General features: G+C 49.2%; 2 protein-coding genes across 8 annotated transcripts in view; one reads left to right on the top strand and one right to left on the bottom strand.

Moving 5' to 3' along the window:
- The window catches only part of GRAMD1B (GRAM domain containing 1B), a 100,974-nt gene extending 90,568 nt beyond the window's left edge, over positions 1 to 10,406 (top strand). For 6 of the 7 annotated variants that reach the window (XM_075116415.1, XM_075116412.1, XM_075116408.1 and 3 more), the window contains 3 exons: positions 2,085 to 2,192; positions 5,313 to 5,430; positions 6,138 to 10,406. In XM_075116415.1, coding sequence (XP_074972516.1) covers positions 2,085 to 2,192; positions 5,313 to 5,430; positions 6,138 to 6,227 — 316 coding nt within the window. In that variant the 3' untranslated portion in view covers positions 6,228 to 10,406. Of the gene's footprint in view, positions 1 to 1,745; positions 1,758 to 2,084; positions 2,193 to 5,312; positions 5,431 to 6,137 lie in introns of all 7 variants that reach the window. The other variant, XM_075116414.1, reaches the window with a different exon arrangement.
- On the bottom strand, positions 196 to 21,837 carry SCN3B (sodium voltage-gated channel beta subunit 3). Its single transcript, XM_075116418.1, has 12 exons — positions 21,687 to 21,837; positions 19,949 to 20,112; positions 18,147 to 18,372; positions 16,971 to 17,109; positions 16,271 to 16,367; positions 9,600 to 15,765; positions 8,733 to 8,876; positions 7,774 to 7,933; positions 6,685 to 6,865; positions 6,096 to 6,223; positions 5,514 to 5,662; positions 196 to 434 (listed from the first exon to the last, which is right to left on the bottom strand). The coding sequence occupies exons 1-5, from the start codon at positions 21,739 to 21,741 to the stop codon at positions 16,304 to 16,306; spliced, it is 648 nt and encodes a 215-aa protein (XP_074972519.1). The 5' UTR covers positions 21,742 to 21,837; the 3' UTR covers positions 196 to 434; positions 5,514 to 5,662; positions 6,096 to 6,223; positions 6,685 to 6,865; positions 7,774 to 7,933; positions 8,733 to 8,876; positions 9,600 to 15,765; positions 16,271 to 16,303.
- Positions 21,838 to 26,422: the final 4,585 nt, after the last annotated feature.

The following is a 26,422-nucleotide window of genomic DNA, read 5'->3' on the forward strand; positions in this document are numbered from 1 at the left end:
TTGCAGACCTGCATGTTTCTGGGAGTCCTAAATGCAGGTCAGCTATACTGTCTGGGACATGTTGATAGTGGCAAGCAGGGCAAGGAGAGGGGAGTCAACACTTAAAAGAGAAGAAATCCAGCAAGTAGAAAAGAGTCTTTTTTATTTCAGGGACTCAGAGATTTTCAATGACAACTAGAAACTGGGAGAGGGTGGTGCTAATTTAAAATAAGTCATTTAATGTAATCTGTCAACAAACTAGCTGTTATCACAGAAAAATGACCATGCAAAGCTCATTGGGAGTTACTCTGCTATCACAGCAGGGCTCAGTGTGAGTAAGGAGTCTGTTACTTCTTTCCTCTGGTCTGGCAAAATCTATTCGGGTCTGGTCCTGGGTGGTGATTTTGACAAGGGATACCAATGCAGAAAGAAGCTGGACTGTTGAGAGATTATTTCTGCAAAATAAGAGTAGAAACACATGAAGCAAGAGAGGTTGGCATGATTTCACTAGTTCAGCAGCAAGAACTACCTTTGGTTTGGGTCCCTTTTCTGCCACCACCTTGCAGAGTTGCTAATCTTGGACTTGACTGCCTGTGCGCTTAAAGTGATGCCTATGGGCCCCTCAAATCCCTGTGGCTCAGTCTTTATGCCTAAACCCTGGCATATTGAGCGGTTCTCTGCCTCTTGGGCTGACAGTAGCTTTCATGTGTCAGTGCTGCAGCGGTTCCTGGGCAGGTGCTGTGAAGCGGTATAGTCTAAATGAGCAATCCAGATGTGGCACAGGTTTTTTTTATCACTTGGGGAAATGGAAGCATACTGTTAACCCCAGAGGAACAGCAGAACTTGGGCTCAGTCTTTTCTTAAGCTCCACCCACCTTTTAGTGAGGTGGGAAGAAGCAGAGATTTGTAGACTGAAGTTACTTTTCAAATTGAGCTCCTTTCTGCATTTTCTTTTCCCAGTGGGGTAAAGACAGCAGGGGTTTGCAGCAGCAACCCAGCTAGTTGCTGTAACGATAAGTAAGGCAATGAAATGTCGAGAAGCTAGCCTCATGCTATCATCTTCTGCATCTAAGCAGGCAGGATGCAATTAAAACTGTGGGTAGGAAGGCACAAAAGCTTTATGACAGTCTCTCCCGACAGGCTACTAGCTTAGCTTAGAGTGAGCAGAGAGCCCCCCGTAACGTTTTCAGAATACTCTTCTGGCCAGTTGCCATCCACCTGACTGAATTGGGCAATAGTGGGCCATTCTTCCAGCAAAATAGCTGCGCTGTTCAGAGACAGGCACGAGCGTGTTATTTTGGAATCTATTCCCTGAGCGCGGCTGACGGGAGGAGCAGAACTGCCCATGCGCGGTGGCAGGGGCGCGAGAGGAGTGGTACAGTGTCTGTTCAAAGCACGGGTTTGCGGGGAGGCCTGGGGCGCTGTTCCCATCGCCGGGTGCGGTAGGAGTGGGTAAGGCTGGATGCATGCAGGCTGCAACGTGCATTTACGTGTCGGTGCCCTGCATGGGCGCGCTCTGGGCTTGGCCGCAGGAGCTACACGCAGCTCATCTTTTGCTGCGCGAACGTCACCATTAATTGCAGGCACATGGTTATCTGTCTGTCCTTCTTGCCTCTCTTCCCGCTGTTCCTTTCTTCCCTCCTCCTCCCCATATATCTCCTGCACTCTCTATGAGCCTCCTCCGCTCAGCCCTGTTTCTCCTGTTCTGTGTCAGTCTGTTTCTAACCTGCAGCTACTCCGTCTTTTCTCTTCCCTGCTCCCACTAGGATCTGTTTCAGGTACCGTCTCTCTCTTTTTTTACCTCTTTACTCTCCCATTTTCTTCCCTTTCTCTGCATTCAGCACATCCACTCATCCAACCCATTCTGTCTCATCCGTCATCCCTGTCTTTCTGTCTCTCCTCCTTGCTCACACATTTCTCCCACAAGGTGAAGTTTTGGGTTCTGATCATCCAGCCCATACTCAGATTAAATTCCCACTCACAAAACTGCATGGATTTGGGCCCCAGACACCTTCTTAAAGCCTTGAGTGTTTTCCCAGGTGGGATTGGCAGGCAATGGGCTATGAAATGCTGCTGCTAAACTGACTGTTTTGATTTATTTCCAGTCTGGTGCTGCTGGTCATTCTCAATATGATGCTGTTCTACAAACTCTGGATGTTGGAATATACTACACAGACGCTCACAGCATGGCAGGGCTTGCGGCTACAGGAAAGGTACTGCCACACCTGCTTTGTCTTTGCTGCCTCTTGCACGTTTCCTATGGAGATCAGAGGCTTTCCCAGGACGCAGTGGCTTCCTTTTTGTGTAAAACAGAGGAAGCAGGTAGTTAGGTGAAGCTGTGGGGCCATCAGCATTTCCAGACCTGAAACTGCTCGAGACTTGCAGCAGAAGACAGCGCGTTTAGGCAACCTCTGCTTCTTCCCAGCATCCCACGTAATGGAGGATGCTGAACGAATAAATGTTTTGCAGTCTTGGGCCGAGGTTGTCACCTCCCCTCCTTTGATGGCTAAACTTCCCTCTACTTAAAAAGCAGTGTCTTAGAAAGAGCCCTTTGTACTCAGAGAGAATTTTGGCCTATGACACACACTCAGCTGTTAGATAAATGTTTTGAAAGGTGTGGGTCCAGGTATCAGCGTGGGAGGGAGAGAGCGAGCGCACCAGGAGGACACAGGGCGCCCCTTAACCACCTAAGCGTTCTCTGGCGGTACTAGATGGTAAGCAGTGAAGTGTGATTGCAGATGGACTTAGTTTCTTTAGTGTGGAACCTTGTCCAAGGCTTTTTGAACGCTCTGTTTCAGTATAGTGTCTGCTTGGGGTGTGTGCTGAGCTGTGTAGAGCTCCAGGCTGCACGGCAGCACTTCTCCATTTCCTTTTGCAGAAGGCACACTGAAAGCCTCCAACTAGACTGAATTAATTGTTGGGATTGGTCTTTATTATATAGACTCCCCCAAACGGTCAAAGGCGGACCTGCCACTCTGCGTCTCCCGGGATGCGCACCAGAGCACTGAGACGGCATTTACAGTGGTGACCTGTCTGTTTATAATGATAGCCAGCAATTTTGTGTTTTGAATTCCTTCTGGCGTTTTTAGGCAAATGGGTTTTTGGGTTTTTTTTTATGTACATAAGTGCTAGGTAGCCTGCCTGAACAGTCTCTTCCCTATTTTCAGAGGTTCAGAACAGCCCAGGTCCACTTTGCTAAGGTGTTTTTGGTCCCCTTATGCCTGCTCTCTGGCAGTACTTTTGTGTGGTCAGTTATTGCCTTGCTAAGCTGGGTTTGACTTCAAGCATCCGTAGCCATGTGCTACTGTCGTGATGACTTTTTTGCATGTTTTACCTCGTGTTACGGGCTTTGTCATTTCTTCTCATTAGGGGAGGGAGTTATTTTCCCCACAATAGCCCTGGTACTTTCCTGTGAATAGATACATTAAGTGGTTTTGCCTGCTTCAACTTCCTCTGGCACTCTTGGTTTTTATTTGGAGCACTATAATATAGCATTTAAGTATAGCACTTCTGTGCTGTTTGTATGCTTCTTGTAATGTGCATGTACTGGAATGACACAGGTATGTCCATCCCCCTGTGCAGGTAACTTCATTGTACTGCACCCGTGATTGCTGTGGAAGTAAGCTGAACCCAGCTGCTGGGTCAAAGGCCGGGGGTGCTCAGAAGCATTCAGTTTGAAGCTCCAAAGACATTTTCTTCCATATCTGGTTCTACTGAGACTTAAGCGCTCTGGGTAGGGGGCAGTCCCCTACCCAGTCCCCCAAACTAAGTGTACCAATCCTAAGTATGTAGCCTCTCCCCTCAGACAAGGAAAGCAGTCTTTATTAGTAGTAGAGTCTTACTGATGAGAGACTAGGATTACTGACAGTGGGGAGTGGGTCCATTCTTTTACTTGTGTTCGTTTTTTATTGTCATGCTTAATTAACATGTCTTTGTTTTATCTCCAGGTATGGAGCCAGCTGAGCTGAGCAGGGCAGTGACGGGAGGATCACCCCAACTGGCTGCCTGGAGCTGCAGAGAGGGGCTTTGGGCAGGAGGAGGAGCTTGGCTGGGCCAAGGTGAGGAAAAATCTCAGTTGAGCAGGGCGATGCGAGGAGCGTAGCGATGGCAGTTAGCGCAGCAGTAGCACCCCACTCTGCCCATTTGCTAAGGTAAGAGGGGTACAAGTTAGACTTTTACATTACATTGCCAGGGAGAGAGGAGGAACTTACTTACCCAAGAAGTGAGTTGTAGCTGGAGATCAGCTCTCGCTAACACAGGGACTTGCATAAAGGAGGCTTGAAAATCTCTACTGTAGCCTGAGAGGAGGGATTTGGCTACGTTAGCAAGTAGCAAAGCCCCAAGAGGTAAGCAGAAGACAAAGTAGGAAAGACTTTTAGCTACGTTAGAAACCAGCAGAGCCCAAAGAGGTAAGCAGAAGACTAAGTAGGAGAGACTTTTAGCTATGCTAGAAAGTAGCACAACTTAGCATAACTGGGCTCATGCAAAGGTAAAGGGCCATACCTCTTGGAACAAACGGGCAGAGAGGGGTGCTACTGCCATGCCTTCCTGCCAATGCCAACTACCTGGACTCTGCTCCTCGTTGCTACGTTCCTCGCTTCGCTCAACTCGACTGAGATTTATCCTCGCCTTGGCCCAGCCGAGCTCTACCTCCTGCCCGGGACCCTGAGCAGCAGCTCCAGGCAGCCAGTCCCAGTGATCCTCCCATCAAGTGCCTTCATCTGTCCTGATTCTGCTCCGCTCAACAGCCTCCAGCCCTGTTCTGGAGGATTAATTGGGCCTGAAGGGAGGGGCTTGATACCTAGGTTCACCTGCCATTAAAGAGAGAGCCAGTGCTGCTATTATTCATAACAGAAAGCCTTGTGTTAAAAAAGGGCTGATACAGCATACCTCAAAACAACCCCAAAACACAGAAACTGTACAGGGCTACTGTCCCACAACATGATGTGGCATTGCCTTATTCCCCATCAACAGCCACGGTACCGTGTTTCAGCATACGTGCCTCCCAGGCAATGACAGCACCCTGCCTTCTGTCCTCATGCTCCCCGCTGGCAAGTGGCCCTTTGGTTCCACCCACGCTACAGCAACTTCTGCAAAAGGCACATCTTTACTATTCATTAATTAAGTACCACAGTTAAGACAGAGTAACACTGGTATCCAAATTAGGAAAATACTGAGCACGTTTAAATGCAGTCTCACTCAAGAAAACCTGCTCCTTTTGGGTGAAAAGATTAGGTAGAAACGGATAAAATCTACACCCCTTCCCAATCCACTTCACTCCCCCTTGACTTCAGTTTCCCTAGATTCACTCTCGCTCATATTCTGCCTGACAGGTTACCCCAATCTCAGACAGAATGGGCCCAGTTACTAGAATCTCAGCAGAAGTATCATGACTCAGAGCTACAAAAATGGCGTGAGATCATCAAATCCTCGGTGATGCTTCTAGACCAGGTGAGACCGCACGGCCAGTTAGCATGGGGACTAGCGGGCCACCGTGTCCTCCCAGCCACCCGCTCGCAATCCTTCAGCCTCACCTGGTTCCACTGTAGTCCGCCTGGTGCGTCACCTCCGCTACAGTCTCCCTTTAGATCCGTGGTGGGCAGCGGGTCCCAAGGGCTATTTGCAGGTTACTGTAGCTTCTCTGTCACCTCAGAGGGGTCCCGTGCACGTCGAGGTGAGAATTCTGCAGGGCCAGAAATCTTATATTAGCACATCCTATATCTAGTCTCTGGCATCCCAGTTCGGAAAGCAAACTTGTTTACCTCAGCCCAGGATTCGTATGCAGCTTGCGTGGATGAAGGGGACGTGCTCTGCATGGGCCCTTAATAGCACAAAGCTGCCTAAGGAGCTGTTTGTGCACTGGGCTGCTTAGAACAGAGTTCATAAATGAAAGCAGCTCTCCCCCATGGAGAGGAGCTGCTCACCCCGTACCTCACTCTGCTCGCCCCTTTTCTACTGTCTTTGGGGATGGTCTCTCGTGGGCTCCCGTCTTCTCAGTCGCCATTTGTACATCCCAGCCCTGACACATCGCTCCCAAAAACCAGGTAATTATGAATCGATACTTTACGTGGAAGAAGGAGGCACTGATGGGGAAGGAAATCCTGAAGCACTCTCACCTCTAGGGTAGCATCACAGCAGCGAAATTTCTTGTCTTGCAGATGAAGGATTCACTAATAAATCTTCAGAATGGCATCGGGTCCCGGGACTTCGGGTCAGATCCAGAGGAGAAACGGAAACGTTTCCACTAACAGGCAGGAATGCAGGAGGCCAGAGGACGGTGTGCAATATGTGTAAATAGGATATATAAATATATATATAAATATATATATATACAGAATACAAATATATATATTATATACAGATTTTAAGAGAAAAAAAAAAAGCCTACGTATCGAGAGGAAGGATTGACCTCCAACACTGGCTGAAATGGAGTGTCTCGGTGGTAGCGTGGTGTGTGCGTGTGTGGGAGGGCTGTGCTCTCCCGGCACTGAGGTGCGCTTAGGGGTGCGCGTAGGTGTGCTCCCCTGGGCCCTTGCACCACTCTTCTGTAATATTCCTGGCTGTTTGTCTGTCCGTCCGTTTTGTTTTTGTTGTTTCAAAGGGAAGCATCAGAGTGAGTGTCCCCCCACCCCTCCCTACGCATGAAGGTCCTTCATTGACTATATTTATCTATACATATAAAGGGGACACTGTCAACTTTCTTACCTTGCTGGCTTCAGGGCAGAGAGGTTTTGGCAGTCGGCATCAATCCCTTGCAAAACTATTCGGCGTTTGGAGAGGAGGCCTCTGGAGGAATTGCTGTAGGGCTGTAGAGAGCTGGTCTCGCTGGCGATCACCTCCTGTACTTCTTGGAGCAGAAATTCCATTTGCCGTCATGCTGGCCCGCCTGGTTCAGAGAGCAAAGCACAGAATGTAAATGAGCTGAAATAGTTTCTCCAAACACTACTTTGCTGCCTCCTGTTAGTGATACTGCATTAATAGCCAAGGAGACGATGGGGAGGATCTGCCTACAAGGTGCACGGATGGAGGAGAGCTACACCACAGAAAGCACATTTCCATTCCCTTTGACAGTGTCCCCTTTACATTTTCTGTAGTTCTTTGCATTCTATGTGCTTGGGCCCCTGCCATTAAGCCATTCCTGCGCTGAAGATCTACATCGGTGCTGAAAGGGCTACTACCTGTGCGACTTCCCATGATAGGGGGAGCACCCCAACTTAAAAAGAAAACCAAAATTACTAGCTACTTGCAACCACTCCTGCTACCCTGCTCAGCAGATTTCCCTCCTGCCCCTGGGCTGCGAGACCATTTTGCTCACATCACCTAGCCCTTACCTTGTCTTATAAACTCTGTGGGAAAATGTTAGGGAGAAAAAGAACAACTTCCTTTCCTTTGCTGGGATATTTACTTGACTGCATTTATATAGCAACGAGGCCTCTGAAAGTCCAGGAGAGGTTAGGAAGGGTCACAGGGACCAAAAAAGAAAAGAAAAAAGGGACCGTCAGTGGGTGGCAGGATGGCTCCGGAGGGATGCCCGCAGCGTGAGGAGTCTGACTGGTATCTCATAAGCTGGATGGCAAAGCGTTTGCTCTGTAAGCAAGTCGGGTAGTAGAGCTGCATTAAAAAGACAACATGCATTTTCTACATGTTCTGGGGGATAATTGCAGGCTCCTGTTAGCAGTCAAATGAGGAAGAGGGGCAGCAGAGGCTGCGCTGTGTGGTTTGCTAAATGCCACTGTGACTGGTTGGGAGGGAGGGTGCTTGTTTGAATGGTTAATGCATGCTTTCTCATCTTACCCAGTCAGGTCGATTAGGTGACATGGGAGGCCCTCCGTCTCCACCTTGTGCAACACAGGATTTTTCCACCTTCTGAACGGCAGGAGGGAGTCAGCTGCGTATTCCCCTTGTGCAAGTGGTGCAGTTCTAGCTTGTCTGTTGTCTCTCACTCCAACGGGCACTGAAAGAGCAGGGGACGTAAGGGTGAGCAACTCATCTTCGTATCCCTGTCCCAGAAATGCTCATCTGCACAGCTGGGTGACAAAATAGAGTCTAAGGAAAACCCTCCCAAGCCTCCATTCGAGCATTCCAGTTAGGGAAGGGTAATGTATGTAGAAGTAACCTGCTGATTTCTCCCAAGCGCTAAACGCATGTCCCACAGAAAAAGACTCGCAGTTGAAGGGCGGTGACATTTAATAGTGTGAAAGCAAGGTACAACTGGGAAAAATGTGCCTCAGCAACTAGAGAATAATGTGTATTTGTAACTATTTATTTAATTTAATGCTGCTGACTACTGTACTGCTCCCTCACTTTGTCCCAGGGAGGCTGCTGAAATGGCTACTGTACAATGAAACTGAGGTGCTAGTGCCTGGGAAGGGCGTTCTGCAGCTCATCTCGGGGCAGGAGGGCCCCACCTCCCCACTGTGACTTGCCACACCGGCCAAGAGTCCCGGTTCCCCGTTAGTCACTCCCACAATTACCAAGCACAGAAACATCCCCTGCTGCCCATCTTCCCCTTTTTCCAATTTAATTCCAAGCACCAAGAAGGAAGACAGAGAGGGAGCCCTGTGCTTGCCACCTTGCCCATGCCAGAAAAGACGATGACCACATCTTGAGAGAGAGGCTTGGAATCTGGGGTTCTCTGCCACCAGGCCGGGAGGGTTTTGCACATCGCTAGATGTAACCCATCAAGAGGCAGAGAAACACGCCTGTCTGAGGGGGTTGAAAATAAATGCTAGTGATCAGAGTTTGGTTCTTACCAATTTCATGTTCTCTTGCTAGTTATGGAGGCAAGAAATCCATTCACTCATCTGTACGTCCTCCTTCTTCTGCAGCAGTCTCCAAGATTGCTGTAGCGTTAGGTTCGGGATGTTCCCACTGGCGTGGCTTCCTTGGGCTCAGCCCTAGAGGCAGAATTGCACAAGCTCTGTTTAATGCAAGGCCACGCAGAGGCAGCTATAACAATCTCAAGCACTAATATTCGTTCTGCCTGCACATTACTTTAAGCTGGGTTTACCGGGTTTGACATAAATCCTGACACACAGCTACGATAAATCCTATGATAAAGAGCAGAAGGGCAGTGGTCGCCAAACAGAACCTTGTACATGCAGTGCCCTTCAAACCGAGGAAGGGTTCTTGCTGAAGCCTTAGGTTTCTTTTTCTGAGAGTCTTAGTTATTTCTTTTTGCCGCTTGGCAGCAAGTCTGGCGTGGAGTTTGATAGGATGAATGATCTTCTATTGCCTCTTAATTTATCACAGTAGTAATAGAGAAAAAAGCAAGGTCTTTTTCTTAAGGCAAACCCCACGATGGCACTAAAAGTGAGGGCTTAAACAAAACCGCAGCACGTTTGCACCTAGATGCCTTCCTCTAGAGAGCTACAATAGGAATCACCTGCAACTGCAGTTGAGTCCCAATCAACAGATTAATTCCTTCTGCAGCCATAGACAGTTTTGGACCCACCAGTTTCTGACCACATTGCCTAGAGAAATGAGCAATGCTTTCTAGGAGCAAGGCCGAGCAACCTGAACGATGTTACAGGGGGTGGTACTTCTGCCTTCCCTAAGCAGTCACAGCCAAGTCGTAGCTTGGCTTTCGTTGTCAGCGTTTCACTTCTTTACTTGCTTACCTGCGCCAGAAATCCCACGACCATGGTAGGTTTCTTTACAGCACCTCGCAGACGCGTTTCCCTGCCAAGTCCTCCCTCTGACCCTTCTGGCCCTGGTAATCTGCCAGGTGAGCGCAGCTGGGCTCTGATTTCCAGAGTCTGAACAACTACAAAAGAGAGGTTTTTTGTTTTGTTTTTTAAGAAAGCGTTTCTCCAGCCAAACATGCAAAGTAATGCCAATGGCCAGTAGCCTAATTCTTGCCAAGTAAGATGCTATGTATTGGGAGGAGGGATCTGATTTGCCGTTTTGTGTATCTCACGTGTTCATACGGGAGTAGAGTATACTCACTAATCCTAGCTTGATACAATCTTGCTTCTGATAAATACAGTCCTTCTAGGCTTACCTTAGAAGAGGTGTCTGGGTTATGGCATCTGGGATGAGCTCAAGTGAACCTGAGACCAGGATAACTGCTATGCAATCATGCGTCTGTAAAGTAGATACCAAATATATCCAGTGCAGCACCTGTGGATAAAGTGTACGAAGCACCAAAAGGCACAGGTTATTTCAGGGGGTAAGATCAGAAGCATGTGCCCAAGAGAGGGGCATTGCTGGCTCTGTACATTCCACTTAAAAGAGAGAAAGGTACCTGCAGTGGTAAGAATAGGAGCTGAACTATGAATTAACTGAACAGCCATGCTTTTTGGGTGCTCAGCAATCAACCATTACATAATCCGAGGCACACTTCAGTCAGAAAACTTTCATATTAATTGATATTAACAGATACTAACTTCTGCACAAATCCTTCCTGGCTCCCTTTGGGAGAAAAGTCACACAGCTTTGATCTCCCCAGCATATCTCAGTTATGCTGCTGACAGAGAGTAGGCATTTACGCACAACTTGCAGCCTGCCGTACCAGCCGGGGGCAGCAGTCTGCCATTTGACCACCCGACCCCACTTGTCTGCTTTAGATCTAACAAAGAGAAGCCTAAGAGCTATACAGGCATGCCTTTATTATAAACGTGACCCTGTATTGAAAGAGGCAAGGTTTCAAGACACGATGCTTTGCTGCTTTTACAGCCCCTGGCACAAAACCACCTCTGAAATAACGATGCCTGCATTACCATAGCCTCAGAAAGCTTGGCATGATTAATCTGTGCTCTTATCAGACACTGTTAGTTTCAGATGCTCACCCGGGTGCAGAGGGGGACACACTTTTTAGCCTACTCGTGTCCTCAGCGCTAAACCACATAGTGTACATATATGCTTTTTCCTACCTTTTTACAAGAAGGTAGAAATTTGTTTTCCACCTGGCAGACGTGCCAGCAGGGTCTGCAGACGTGCAGGTTTTGGTGAATACAGTACTTGTGTGTCATGCGGCCTTAATCCCTTGCCCTTTCCTGGCAGCTCTGCCTTCTCAGGTGCGTATGTCCGTCATCTTTCAGCTATCCTAAGGCACCTAAATAGAGGAGACAGACAAAGGGCAGCCTGCAGCTTTCACGCCGTCCAGCACTAGGACAGAGGGGTGGAGATAGTCGCCAACCCCAAAAAGACCAGCGCTGCTCGTGCAGCACGACCTGCAAAACAGAGGTTCATGGCAGCTGTTTTGGGGAGTGAATCTCTCCTAGCTAGTTAGATGGGTCTTTCCGTGCTACTAGGAGTGGGGAAACTTTTGGGACTCCTCAGCTTCATTTACATGAGCACAGTTAGCATAAAGCCAGCATATGAGTTAATGCCTATGGAAAAAAACAATCCGTGACGGTTAGTAGCTGGGTGTACGCGGTCTCTAGCCTAGTGCAGTGCTGTAGGAAGAGTCTCTGTCCACAGTGGGCTCAGTCATAGTGTGCGGCAAATGTGCAGTACGCCTCTGCCCTCAGCGTGGAGCTGCTGTGCTCCCGAGAGGACTTCCCCCTGGACCGGCCTTACAGAGCTTCTGTGATGTGTACTGAACTAGCCATTTTAACCAGGTAGCGCTCTGTCGCTCAGCACCTGCTTTTCCCAACAGGGATAGAAGCAAACCACATCCTAATTTAGAGGTGGGACTTTCTGGTTCCACAGGATGCAGAAAAGCACAGTCAGTAACAAACACTCTAAAGCAACAGTGCCTGGCTCAGGGGAGGCAGTTCTGTGCTGTTTGTCAAGGCAGCTGCTGCCGTCCCACAGCTCTTTGACAGACCAGTGATTTCTGTGCTACCTGCTGAATGCCAGAGAGGTCTTCCCGACAGGATCTCTGCCAGGCTTGCTGCCACTGACAGGCTTCATGGCGCAGTCACGCGGACTCTGGCTTAGTCTTTTCAGTCTCGGCACTAGTTAAACGATCCGATGGGGGCTTGCTTAAAACAAGACTCAAAACAGAGACTCTCAAACCAAAGCATCTGAGGCAAGTGGCTCACAAAACATTTGTGTCAGCATAGTTTCTGAGACGCGACTGTGCTGACTTTCTGGCCCATTCCCCTGCCTGGCATGCGCTGATCTCTCCGCTTTGCAGCCTCTACAGCACGAGTCTCTCTGTGCCATAATACCTTTCTTTTTCTAGATGTGCACACTGGCCAAATAATCTCTTCCTGTCTTGATCAACTGCCGACTGAGATTATTTCCCGACCTAGCCAGACAGCATGGGCTTAACTCTTAGCATGGATACGTGGCGTGCCATGCCCTCCTCTCCCACCCATTTTGCAGCGCTTGCTATGGCTTTTCCCTCTCCCCTCACACCTTTGCTGCTGGACAATCATTCCCTGTGTTGTAGATGGACTGACCTGGTGCTGTCCCTGCTTGCTCTTCCTTGCCACAGTCTGTATGCTCTTTAAGTGAATGTGTTTTATTTTTTTTTCAGTAGGTAAAAGGACTTCCTTCTGCTGAAGGAATTATATTTGCACATGGCTCAGGGAGGTACCTCCTCTGGCCGTTTCTGTTACCTCACTCATTTAGGCCAATTCCATTGCTAACATTAAATGGCCACCTTCCCCAGCCCAAACTCCAAGAATAGTTAGGGAATAAAACCAACGTGCAGCTCAGGTTCTAGAGCCATTTGGTCGTGTCTCAGTTTTGGCCCGATCTGTACCCAGCAGCATTAGGATTTGGGAGAGCAGCCGTTACAAAACGGCAGCTTTATCCAGCAACGAGGTGGAGCCTGTGCCACGCACGTGTCGTTCCCCGTCTTCGCGAGCCCACCTCCCTTGTGATAGCACTTGGCAGAGCAGATACGGAAGCGCCAACCTGGATCTTGGCCCGACGAGCTCGGGAGGGAGGGAGGAGCAGCAGAGCCCTTGCAGCATTACAACCGCCCTGGACTGGCATCGCGTGGCCGTGGCCCCTCTGCGACGTTACCATTCTCACGGAAGTTCGTCTCCCATCACCCGCTCCAGGGCTGGATAAAGCTGCTAAAAACCCCCGAGCGTGTTCTCCCTGCCCGAGGCCCTGGATCCTGCATCCCCGATTGCTGTGCGTAACTGCAAATTACCGCGGATGGCCTCACAGCGAGGCATGGGAGAGGGTTGTACAATCACACCCGTGGGTGTGCGCTTCCCTTCTGGATTTCACCGCCAGAGCCCGGGAAGCGGGGGGGCTGTTGGCCAGGGCCGATGCGCCTGTAGCGCTAACGCGAACTTGAGGGTGGGGTGGGGGAGGAACCGTGGTTTTGTTTTAGGAGTTGTCTAACTGTCATAAAGTTTGCGCTGTGCGCAAAATGCGGTAAAACGATAATGAAACTTACCTGCTAGAACCTAGGAATTGTAAAGGCTATGCAGCCAAAACTTAATGTAAAGTAGCTAGTACAATGGAAGTACAGTATAAATTAAAAAAAAAAAAATCTATCAAACAAACAGCGCAGCTCATGAGTGCTTTGTTGTTTTTATTATCCTGCCTATTCTAAAGCCTCTTCTGTCATTTCCAAATACAGAGAGAGTCTTTTCAGAGGCAATCCAGGACCATCTCTTCCAGGACACAACCTGCCTTTAACACGACCCTTGAAAAAATCCCTAATTTTTTGGTTTGTTTGTTTTGTTCTTGTGAGAATCTTGAGCAAAATTTACACACCATTTTCTCCTGCCTAGAACAACACAGGGCAATAGTCATACCTTTCTGCAGGAACCGGAAAAGTGAACGATTTGTCCCAAAAAATGCATCTAAAAATGATGCATGTAAGATACCGGAAGGTGCAGGGCTAGAGGACGGCCCTTCTTTACCACCTGAGGTAGCTTTCAAGAATTTCTCAGCTCACTCCTTTTTTCACTTAACTTTGTGACACCAGAGAGTTATCAATGCTTCACAGGGACTGAGGCGCAGAGTTGAAGTGGGAGAGAGGTTACATGACCTTACCTAAAAATCACCATGGGCATCAGTGACAGAAACTCTGTGGAGTCACACTCTAGTCCCTCCTATTTTGCTGTGGGTTTAGCGTTAGGATTATGCCGAAAATTGCCCTGTGGCCAGGCAAGTTGGCCTAGGGAAAATGAAAATATCCAGCTGAATTAGGAGAGCAGCTGCTTTTTCCCCTTTTGGCTATTAGGTCTTAAGGAACCGGTGTCCAGACTGCAAGCGTGCTTCCTCTGGAAAATGCGCTCAGGTTGCCAGACTCTGCTCTGGGCTTGAGCGCGATCCTACTGTGAAGTAGTATTTTTACTGATGTTGACACCCACTCTAAAAAACAGGAATTTTGAACAACTGCCAGTTAGAAATCTGGCCATGGAGTAATTTCTGTGATATTTAGCAACACATAGAAAGCAGCAGAACAAAGCATAGGAAATTCTGTAGGTGGGGAGCATGCTTTGATTCACAAGCACTGTGTAACTATTTCAAGCGGTCAGTGTAGCAAAATTTGCCAACTCTTGCAAGCAGTATATGCTCCATTGCAGCAGGGATGTAACATCATCTGCTACAGGCAAAAAACAAACCTTCCCCCGTTTTGTCGTCAGGTACAATTACACCCCGGCCAATGTTCCTGCCTTTTTTTTCCGCCTCGTAATCCTAGTTGTTGAGCTCAACTGATCCACATTTGAGGCCAGAAAACCAATTTTACCCTGCTTAACCCACTACAATTGAAAAGCTAAGTTTGCATAGGAAACATTGACTTTACAGCGCGATTCCTGTGCAGCAGTGGATCATTTATGACGAATGCTGGCTATTCAAATTACGATTAACTAGGAAAAAATAAGCATTTTCCATCTATTCCTCTAGGTGGTGCTACACTATAGCATGAGAAGACTGATATCACAGCCGCAAAAACTACTACCATTTTACAAAGCTGTCCGTCCTTTTCCTGTGAGAGCTGTACATCTGATTTACTTTGCTTGCCTGCTCGCATCAGGCTGCCTTCCTTTCAGGGCTTTCCCCAGGAACAGGAGAACGGCATACCTTGTCCTACTGGCTTGCCTGTTGTTGCAGAACACGGCTCCGCAGGTTACTCCTATCTCTGTGTCTCTGCATACTTGATGAGTAAACCTGCTATGCAAGGCAAATGGAAGGAACTAAGAATTTTGACACTTGCTAAATGAAAGGAAGGGATACAGGGGATTCTTATACTTACGTCATATTGCCTCCCAAAGTAGGAGTGCTTCAGGATCTATGTGCTCAGTTCCCTCCTTCAGAAGCAAGTGTGAACATGGCACAGGGACTCATCCTTCCTACTACACATTTTCAACAATTCTAATGCATCATAGCCCTCACCCTACTCTGCCTGCGCACAGGTAGCCCAAAGTCCAGAGTGACTTACCAGGCAGCAACTAATTAAATAAGTTCTTTCTATTTAACACAGCTTAGGCGGTAACATACGGTGGAACATCACACAAAGATGTCCTCATTCCCAGTCCGGCAGGTCAGTGTAACGTGACATACATACCCTTTACCTCTGCAATGGAGATCTAGCATATTTAGCAAATAAAGGTGGTGGTCACAGCAGCTAAGAAATGACACTTAACTTTTACAAAGATATTAACGTGATGATGGGACTGAAACTTGGGAAGGCGTCATGCTGCCCACACCCCTCTGCCTTTTGTTTAGCATGCTTCAAAAGAAGAGTCCTTTGGAAAATGGGCTGGCAGCTCAGAATGGAGTCATGAGGCCAAAGTCAAGGCTGTACAGAGTCCAAGGCAAATGGAAGAGAATTTACACTTCCCCGTATTTCCTCCTGATGCCGCAGAGCTCCCCCTCAAACCTGGCTGGCACGACGCGGTCCTTGTGTCTTCAGAGCCCCTGCAATTGAAAGAGTTCCTCTTGGAGTGCAAGTCATTTGACCTTACTGAAGTGAGGATCGCGATATAATTAGCATGATCACTGACAGGACGTGAACAAGACTTTAAAAGACCTAGATTTTGGTCTTTTGTGCACAAAGTCCTTCCTCACAGACGCTTCCTTTGGAGTTAGTGCCCTTATATTCCTTCTGAGCACAGCTCCCCATCTGCACGGGACAGTGACTATTCCCGACTCCACAGGAATGGGCAAAGGAGGAATAATTAATTATACCATGGCCTGAGGGTGAACGTATGTATTGGTTGGGGGTTTAAAGTACTATTAGTACATCCAGCATCTACAGATACCTATATTGCTTCTACAGTCACTGGGGAAGCTCCAGAGGAGGAGCACACCCAGACTCCAGGAGTCTCCTGTCACCTCCAGCCCCATGCATGCCTAACCCACTGCAGTAAGGCTGAAGCGCTGACAGACGGAAGCAGTGACTGACTCTTCCCTCATTGCCTACCTTGGTGGCATTCATTCCATTGACGCCTCTCTGCTATTCCTCCACAGGCACGGCACAGTTTTCCTTGTTCTCTGATGGAATCGCAAGATAGTCTGTCCTGTAGTTGGAGGGAAGGAGGAAAGCATAACCTCGAGCGCTGCAGTGCAAAAACCAGTTTGGGTCCATTCACCCTTACAGAGTTATTGAGTGCCTGTAAATACCTCTAAGGTAACAAATGTCACCTGTAGAAGACGCTTGCAGTAGGAAACTCTCCTCGGCATAGTCAGGAGCAGACACCGAGTCTTCCCTACTGTAAAATCCTACGCATACAGCCTTCCTACCATGTGAAAAGAACACCCTTATCCAAGCCAAGTATGTAGAAAGGTGGGAACGGACCAGTATGAAAATCGGAACATCTCTGCTGTGTCAACTGCATCTGTGAGTCAGATCTCTGAAAGCAGGCCTTCCAGGAGAGCGTCTCTGCGCAGTTCAAACCGGGCCACTTCGCAATACGTGCACTGTGGCCACCCTCCCTACCTGGTGCACTGTGCAAGCGCATGGTCTCTTTTGGTACTCCTAAACATTGCAATGATTCCAGACATAGCAAACATCAGCTAAAATGTGCAATAGCAAAGTTCAGTCTTCTTGCAGTCTGATCTGGACCGAGACATCTGAAGAACCCTCGCAGAACAGCTCGCATCTGGAGAGATTTCACACTTACGCATTTTCCTGGGCAGCCTCCTCTGCCTTAGAGACTTTCCTGTAGCAATAGACCATTTCTATCAGTAGCCACAAGGTGAGGAAGACCAGCAGAATATACATCATAATTTCAGAGATGACCGAGGTGAAGTCTTCTCCAGCTGTTAAGAAAATTAAATAATCTGCGATCAGTTACATGCAGCCAGCGCAGCACAGCTGCTCCACTGACGCTTTCCACCCTCGTGCCATCCTTCCTAACCCACCTTGCCAGAGACACCCGGGTGCCACTATGCTATGAGGGGGCAGAAGACAAGGAACGGGCAAGGCTGCCAACAGGATATGCCAGTAGCGATCCCACTGCCTGCTTCCAGTGGAATCGAACACGCACAGGCCTGCATGCGTCTTGCGTTCGCCGCCGCCCACGCATCCATACAGATTGCTCACCGTTAGCCTATCTCATCTTCACACTCTGTTTCCTTTGTGCGTCCTACTCGCTGGTGCTACTTGACTGTATTGTGCCCCCAGTGATTTGAAAGATCAAAACACGGAGATGCTTGTGGGGAAGAAGGGAAGGGAAGACACAGCAGAGAAAGATGAGGGCTAAAGGCTCTTGTCCCTCTCTGAAGAGAACAGCGGAATTCCCATAGATTTCTAACAAGCCAGGATTTCAGCACTGAACTGAGCAAAACCAAGAGTAACAGAAAGGCTCAGGAGCGCTGCAAAGGGAAGGAGGGACTGGGAGAGCGTGGAAGGAAGAGACTGATATCAAAATGGAGAATGAGTCGTTCTGAGAGGGAGGGGGCGGAAGCAAGGAAGCAGAAGCTGCGGGAACCCTGGCAATGGCTGTGCTGTAGCATCCCAGAGCCGCCAGGGGAGAAGCGAGGGTTCTGAGCGGAGAAACTGGAAACCTCTGCTTGCTCCCTGTGCCTGCCCAGCTGTCGCACCAGCCTGCCAAGCTTATTATACCTTCCCACATTCACACACAACCACTCCGAGCCTAGAAAGAGGCTGCAGCCGGCAAATAAAATGCAGGTCTTTCCCCCTGAGCCCTGCGTAGTGCTTGTTGCTGGCACACAGAGACGCAATTATCTGGCAGCTCAGTCTCCCCCCTCGTGCAATGCAATGACAAACTACATCCCTGGATGACAACACCCACGGCGAGTTAAGGCACAGCACACTTTCCGCCAATCCTTCATACCCTCCTCCACCACGGTGAGGTGGATCAATCTGGAGCTTGTGAAGAGAGGTCGGTGAATCTCGAACTCAAACTCCCGGGTGATGTTACACGTGTAGATACCCGAATCGTTCAAGGTCACATTTAACACAGTGATGGACACATCCTGCATGTCTTTACTCCCGTTCCACTGTAATCGACCACTGAAGCGGCTTGGAAATTCATGGTTCGTTTTCCTGTACTCGTAGATCTGTGAGGAAATGTGACCGGGCATTCTGATTAATCACTGACTCGTATCTCAGACAACACCACAGCATATGCAAGGATCACCATCCTCCTCTAGCTACACACACGTTATGCTCTGTGCTACAGCTTCCTTAGTAACGGCACCTATTCATATTCTACCTTCCTTTACCTCAAATCTCAGATTCCTTTACAAAAGACAGAAAATTGCATGATCTCCATCACAGAGGTAGAAAAAACTATGGCACAGAAAAACAGACACACATGTGAACAATCAAAAGATCAGCAATGGAACTAAAAACTAGGATCCTGCAGTCTTCGTGCCCAGCCTGTCGGTCACTGCACGTAAGATCGTCTTAAGAAGGAACCACAGAATAAATACAGCAAAGACAAACAGTCATTTTCAGTAAGCCCAGGGATATTCAGCTGAAATGGAAGTGTTGCAGGACAAATACGACAGCATGAACACAGTACATCAGAAGAACAGAGCTCAGGTGGCTTTCGCAGGCCTAATCTCTTGCAGGTGTTTGGCTGACCACAGTCCCCATCGTTAAACCGCCCACCCCAGCTCACATCCCTTCGTGTTCTTTGGGCTGCCACTGGCAAATATATCACCCAGGTCACTGAAAGTGAATTCCCATCTCATTCCTTAGCACAGCCCCTTTAGTTCTGAGACAGTAGGAGGATATTTGTCATCTTGCCTAGCCCTGCTCAATCGCGATGAAACGCAACCGCTGATCTAATGCTTCATACTCAGATATAGAAAGAAACACGTGTACTTCGCCTTCAACTTATTCTCTGTTTTACCAGCCTTCCTTGAATACCAGTTGCCCCTCGTCTGTACCATTCCCATTTTGGTTCACTCTGAAAATGAATTTTACCTTTTCCTGACAGGGGTCCAAAACAACTCACAAACATCCTCCCACAGTCAGGACATCAGCACTTTTATTGAGGCAAAAAGAAGTAAATCCTGTCCTGCAGATTTATCGGATCCTGATTTAACCTCCAAAGAACAGCTTTGGGATTCAGAAGTGTCCTAAGAAGGGAGACTTGGCCAAGGGTACCAGGTGTCACTCCATACTTCTGTTTCCCTTCTTGATCTCCTTACATGCTAGACTTGTTGTATTCAAGAAATGGAACTGGAAATTCATATTCATGTATGCCCCACCCCAGATGTTTAAACTCAACAATAGATTCTAGCTTTTTCTGCCATGAGTTCATGCTGTGCCCAAGTGTGGAAATCAGCTAAGTGAAGAAAAGGCACTTTAGTTACTGCTCAAAATTGGTGCTGTGGAGCCTCTGGGTGAAAATGCTGCAGAAATTGTGAAGATCCACAGCTTAGATCTGAACTCCAAGCTCGTCTCTCCTCCGTGATACGAAAGCAGCCTGCTGAGCGTTTCTATAGACTTTGAGTAAGAATGCAGCAGACAGCTTTTGTTCATCTTTGGGTGTCTCTACTTCCCGTATACAGCCTTCCTTGAGAATCTTATAAATACCTTTTGGCATCTCCCACATGAGCTCACTGGGCTGTGTTTCACAGTAAGACCTATGAGAACAAGAGCTCGGCTACCAAACATACATACAGGTTCATCTTTTCCACCCTCCGGCCTGTAGAACCATTCCACCACCGTGCTGGCTGTGACCTCTTCCCTCTTCATGCAGGAGATGCAGAGTAGCTTCATGTGCGTTCCTTGGACAGCCTCTGTCTCTGATGGAACTTCAACACATACTGCAGAACAAAAACCAGCTAGGAAGAAGGAGCAGCAGAGGAAAAGCGAGACAGAGAAGCATAAGACAGAATTAGAGAGATGTCAGTAGCCGCGTATCGGCATTTATGATCACATCATCCCCAATGGAAAACCATTTGATTTATTACTAGCACCCTCTGACAACAGACAAGTCTCAAATGTAAGATTTTACCAAGCTTCCTTCTCTGAGATATCAATAATTCATAATAATAAACAGAGGGTGATCACTTCATGCAGATTCACCTCTCCAGCACCTGCTTTGCCACAACTTTAATTTTTCCCATAGTAATTAATGCACCTTAGAGGCATTGCTCATTCCCTCCCATGCATGCTGAGCATGCTCCTGTTACAGTAGCAATTACAGTCTGGTATGAGAGAAAGCCCAGAATTCAAGCATGGAGGAACAGCTCGCCCTTTGTGCTAAGTTAAGAGGTCTGGATGCTTTCATCTGGCAATGTGTTCAAAACAAATTGGGAGGATTCACCACCCTTCCTGTTTCTAGGTTTTGTAAGCAGTACTGGGAACCAAGGGGCTTGGACTCGAGTAAATTTGGCAGCAGGAGGAGTTATTGATTTTTCACGCATTCCTGCTCCAAAACGCTTCCAATCAGATCTGTGCTAACACTGGCAACTATAAAATACTGCTCTCCCAAACAAGACAAAAATCATTGTCTGGGAAGCTACACGCTTGACAGGAAAAGGAATGCTTCAGCACGACATCTCAGCCTAAATCCTTGCTGACATTTGTCCCCTGGGCTAAACAATACTGGGTTCTGTCTGTCCAAACCTGTCTCCAAAGCCTAGAGTTTAGCTCGCTGAAGATGCTGACTTTGCTGGCTGCTCCCTCCTCCCCAGCCTCTGAGATACCATTAATCCACTCTTTCGAGCAGTGCGTTATCCCAGGACCTATCCTGGAAACAGCCACATTCCCATTCTCCCATCCTACCAGCTCCACGGGAAGCACCAGCTTTCTGGGAGAAATAAGCAGCTACTGGATCGTGCCTTACTCTGGTTAAATTAGATACGTACACACAGATACGCACCCACACACAGAGCTGTAGGTATACGTGCACATCAGATGTAGCTGTATTGGCAAAACTAACCAACCTTTTCTTGGTTGCAGAAGGAAAACTGTAATCGCACTGAAACGATTTACAACAGTTTATATAGACGGCATGGGAAGCCAGCACTAACATGCACTGCTTAACGGTTTGCACATCCTCCCTGAGGCAACTAAATGTTAAATTACATTGCAAATTTCAAAGCAACAGAGAACAGGAAACAGTAAAGAACTTGCATGCGTATTAAAGCACACGCTTTGTGCCCTAAGTCTACTTAGCAGTAACGTGTTTTCTCTGCTCATATTAACTCCATTACATTCATACTAACTCTGCACGAATATTGTTTCCTTCTCCTCTCGTAAACAAAAAAGCCACCTCAAAGGCTGGTCTTCGTGACAGCGTTAAGCCAACCTTGCTAGGAAAAGCAGCGTTTTAAAGAAGCATCCTACAAAGACACAAGCACCGATTTCGTGGAGACCCTGGCTGAAGACAAGAGGGAATGGAAGCACCTACCCCAGACCACCAACACGACCAAAGACACGCAAACCAGCCTTGGCAGTGCAGCCATTGTTCCGAGCCAGGAGCGAATCTCAACCTGGGCAGAGGCTCTTTCGGAAGACGCTGCTTCTCCGCTCCTCGCTGCAGACCCAGCGCAACAGGATGCTTCGGGGCTGCCGGCTGCTGAGCGCCCGTCGGTTCGGATCTGCCGGCGAGAGGGGAGCCGCGGGTGGGCGGCAGCTGCGGGATGAGCGCGATCGGAGGGCTCCGTTCCCCCGCGGCGCGGGAATCCACGCGAAGGCTGGGCTGGGCTAGGCTAGGCTGGGCTGGGCTGGGCTAGGCTGGGCTCCCACCGGCGCGGGCGGCAGCACCACGGACAGGGCCGCGGCCCCGGACAGCTCCGCTTCCCCGCCGCGGCTGCCGGCGGGCGCTGCTTCCTCCCCCTCCTCCTCCTCCTCCTCGGCTCCGCGCAGGGAGGTGCCGGGGCGGCGGAGCAGCAGGTGGGAGCGGCGGGGCTCGGCGGGGAGCGGCTCAGCCCGGGGCTGGGGGGCGGCGACCGGCGGCGCCTTGCTCTCCGCTGCGGCCGGGGGCAGCGCGCATCCCTGCGCGGGGTCGCAGCAGCTTCCCGGCCGCGGCAGGGCCCGGGCGGAGGGCCAGGCTGGCCCGGGCGGGGGGCACGGCGGCGGCAGGCATGCGCGGCAGTCCGCCTGCCTGCCTCCCTCCCCCGGCCCCTGCCGGCAAGCCGAGAAGGAGGCTGGAGCAGGGCTGTCCCCACCGGGCAAGCGCCCAGCCGAGCTCCCCAGCCCCTCCCGCGGCCACCCGAGGGGTCAGCGCTCATGCACCCTCCTCTCCTTCCCCGCTGGAGCTGGAGGGAGGTGGCAGCTTGGCTAGAGAGGGGGGATCGGCATCGTTCAGCCAGCCTCCAAAATAGATCCGAGGGGGGAGAGAGCGGGGGAAGAGTTATCCACGCGGGTCACAGAAAGGCCTCCACCTCTAACGAGTTTAATACTAACATTTGCACAGCTCTGAAGGTCACAGCTGGAAATACTGGGAAATCCTCTCTCCTCATGTTCCAGCCTGATTCCCAGGCATTTAATGCCAGCAAGCAGGCTGGGCTTTCTCTTGGACTGGGGCCACTGTGCCCTGAAGGGCTTCCTCCAACTTTGAAGGTCACTGGGGACAGAGAGGAAAAAAAATGAAGCGCTTGTTAAATGCGCTCCCTCTGTTTTAAGCATCTGCTCTGATGTCTGCTCAATAAACAGTGCAATCAATTGAATTAAACCTGCTCGATCCCATCAGAGAACGATACGTGAGCAACTCGCAGTGCCAAAACTCAGAGCGCGGATGGCGAGACCCACCCAAACAGGGACATTTGCAGCCATCAGAAAGCATCAGCTCCGAGCCCTTCGGCTGTACGCGGACTCTCGGCCAGGCACAACGCTGCCGGTGGTGGTCGCGACCGCAGCCCCGTGGCCTTCTAGCACTGCCTAGTGCCGGGGGCTTGGTGCCAAGGGCGCCCCCACACGAAGTCTGGTCCCTATGCTGCTTAAGCAAAGCAGGCACTGAACAAAGCCAGCACTTTTCCTAGACCCCATCTAATCGTGTTTGTATCGGCAAGCTGCATTCATCATCTGCCAATAACCACGTCCAAAGCAACAGCCTCCACATCACCCTTCATAGCCTACTGTGACAACTTCAAGTAATTCCTAGCTAAGGACATCTTCCTAATTCCTTGTTCTGCTTTGTTTTACTGACTGGACAGGTTACTCTGCCCTGTTCCAACCCACATCTGGCTTTGACCCCCGAAACCTTTGCCCTGAAATATTACAGCAGGGACTGACCAAAGCCACAGCAGTCCCTACATGATGCCCCCTCTGCTCCTACCCTTCCTTGGGTTACCGTGCGCTCCCACCAGCAAGCTAATGAAAGAAAACACCTATTTAATGTATCCACAGGAGCCAGGTGTGACTATGGAGACCAACAGCATGCGAGTCAGTGGCCTGCAGATGCTAGCACCACACTCCCAATTCCCCGCTTAGAAGCCATCCATCATGGATATCCAAATCATAAAATCTGACTTTCCTCCACAGGAAGACAAAATGGCAGCCACGATACCCAGAGGCGATGGAAGGACATAGCCTCCTACTTTAAGCCATTTGGTTTTCTCCCATTTCCTCTTGCTATATTCACAACTCAAAGGGAAGGGCAGGCTAAGCCACAGGATTTCCTCGTAACTCTTCTAGAACAATCCAGCCTGTGCATGGTGGATGAGTGCTGACAGCGGGTTTTTTATAGACACAGGAACTACTGGACAATGTCCCTGGCTATCTCATTTGACAACCACCTGTTTCATGAAGTACAGTGGAAATCACATCTGTTCTCAGGAAGCCAGGTGCACTGCCAGAAAACACAGAACGCGGATCAGCAGAGCCGTACTCTCTGTGCTACGGCTGCTCTAATTCCATCTATTACAGTGAATCCTGCCAGGGAGGAGAGAGAGGGTCTCAGGTGCTTAAGAGGAAGCAGCAGCTCTAAACGGCTGATTCGGTCAGCAGATGCTGACTGACCCTTCACCCTTCCTACCCCTTTCACAGCACAGCCCTGCCGTCAGGTGTCTTGCTGCTCCCCCAGGTAGAAACAGAAGCCTTTTCCTCACCCACCAACCAATTTAAGTTACAGTGACAATACAAAGATCCTCAAAAAGTAATGATTTTTCCCTCAGTCTCATTCATATACAGCCCTCGAGCACTTCATGCTAGATGGGTGTTCTAGCTGCTATTTAAAAAAAGGATATTGGGCCCAGAAGTGAAGAAAATCTCTGGTGAAACTGAGCTTTCATTTGAGTGGATTGTAACACAAAAAGGCACAGGCCAGGGAGGCAAACAGACATCTCACCCTCTCTCCCAGCTCTGGAGGAGTTTATTTTTCGCTCAGAGCATGCCTCATGTACTACAGATAAAACCAAAGGTGATCTGAAATAAACACCTGTAGGTCAGCCCAGTTTATTAAACTGCCAGAACCTGCGTTGGGGTTTTTAAAAACACACACACACTTAGAAAGACTCCTCCGGACTTATTCAGGGATACTGTGTTTTTTTAGAATGGAAGGATAAGACACTTTCATTCTTGCTACAATCTGGACTTAGCTGGGAACCACTCCAATGTCTCCATGTGCCTGTTTTGAACAGGCAACAAACACTGCCTGGCCCTCTTCAGGAAAGCTCACAAATAAACGGGATGCCACACTGGAAACCTGTTTCAATTTTCAGCCCTAGTGTGCTGCAAAAGAGAGGGAGGGCACAGCTTTTCCAAACCCCATCCAGTGCAAGGATGCACAGCTGCTCCTTCTCGCCCTGACACTGCCTGGATGCCTCCAGTGAAGAGGCTGCAGGACAGGCGTAACCCCGAGGGCGCAGGATGCTCAGCACCACAAATCTCTCGGCCATTTTGGCCCTCCAGGGGAAATGGTGAGGGGAACTGAATGTTGAGAGAGAGAAATCTTGAATGCTGCTAGAAGCAGCCCAACTTATCATGTGGGGGTTGCTATGGCAACCCACCCAGTTAATGCTTCACAGAAAGAAAAAAAAAAAAAAGGAAAAGAGAAGAAAGGCTGGCACTTTTGCACAGGCACAACAAGGCAAGGAGATAAAAATAATGTCAGCACCCTGCCCCCACCAATCCATCATTCTTGTGGTCCCTGAGCCAGGCTACAGGAGTGGGAACACAAAACCTGCATGTCTGGCCTCCCTGTGACAGCCATCTTGGCAGCTTCCTCTGCCGTCCGCAATCACATCAGCTCGCTTCAGTGCAAATGTCCCCTTTACTGTGTAGCTGAGCGTCAGCAAAGCTTGTTCCTTGCATAGCCCCTCCTGACTGCCAGGAGCCAGTACATACCCACCACTGGAATCGACAACCTCCCCGACCTCGAGGCCACCGGAGCTGTGCAACAACCATAGAAGAGCAGTGCACTCCCCTGATGCACAAGTGCCGTAAGGAAGGGACGGAAAGGAAGAGAGCACCCTTTACGCTTGCTTACTGCTGCTCCAACAGAGCAGCCTCTAGCCAGCGTGAAACCAGTAACGGTTTGCAGGAAAGTCACACAGAATAATGTAAACCAATTTAAAAACATTGCATTTAATAGCTGTAGGCATCCTTCCCACGCACTTTAAAAACCATTCTACAGAAATCTATAGCAAGGGAAGACATCTCTAGTTGCCTTTACAGGGTGCCTGGAGGGTTATAAAAGCTCATTCAGTTTTCTCTTTTTCACACTCAAGTTTGAAAATGCATTCTCCGTGTACCTGCCAACATCTGGATCCCCGACGTACACACTACAGACAACTCCAGCTACGCTATTCACACATCTTTCCATCTGTAGACCTATGTTTCCAGCTGATGCACAGTTCCCAGTGCTGGGGATGAGGTCTGCAGCGTTGGGGGTGCACCCAGCCTCCGTTTCATGCCCTTCTCGCCACCTCCCATGTTCAAGAAAGTAGGTCTCCATTAACGCTCTTCAGATGCAGGTACCCAGAGTGACTGTGCTATCTTTCATGCTCTCTCTATACAAATACCTCCCTGCATTTGCATTGTATCATTTTTGGCAAGATCTATTTCCCCACGCACATAGCCCTGTGATTCCATACTGAACCACCGCTGTTTTCTGTCACAAACATGCTGCAGAACCCCTTTCCACAGGTTGTGCATGTTCCTGATTTGCTACTGCTACTGGAGCTGGGCTTAGCTTGCTTCACG

Source organism: Phalacrocorax aristotelis, chromosome 22, assembly GCF_949628215.1.
Source record: "Phalacrocorax aristotelis chromosome 22, bGulAri2.1, whole genome shotgun sequence".
In the NCBI taxonomy this organism is placed as follows: Eukaryota; Metazoa; Chordata; class Aves; order Suliformes; family Phalacrocoracidae; genus Phalacrocorax; species Phalacrocorax aristotelis.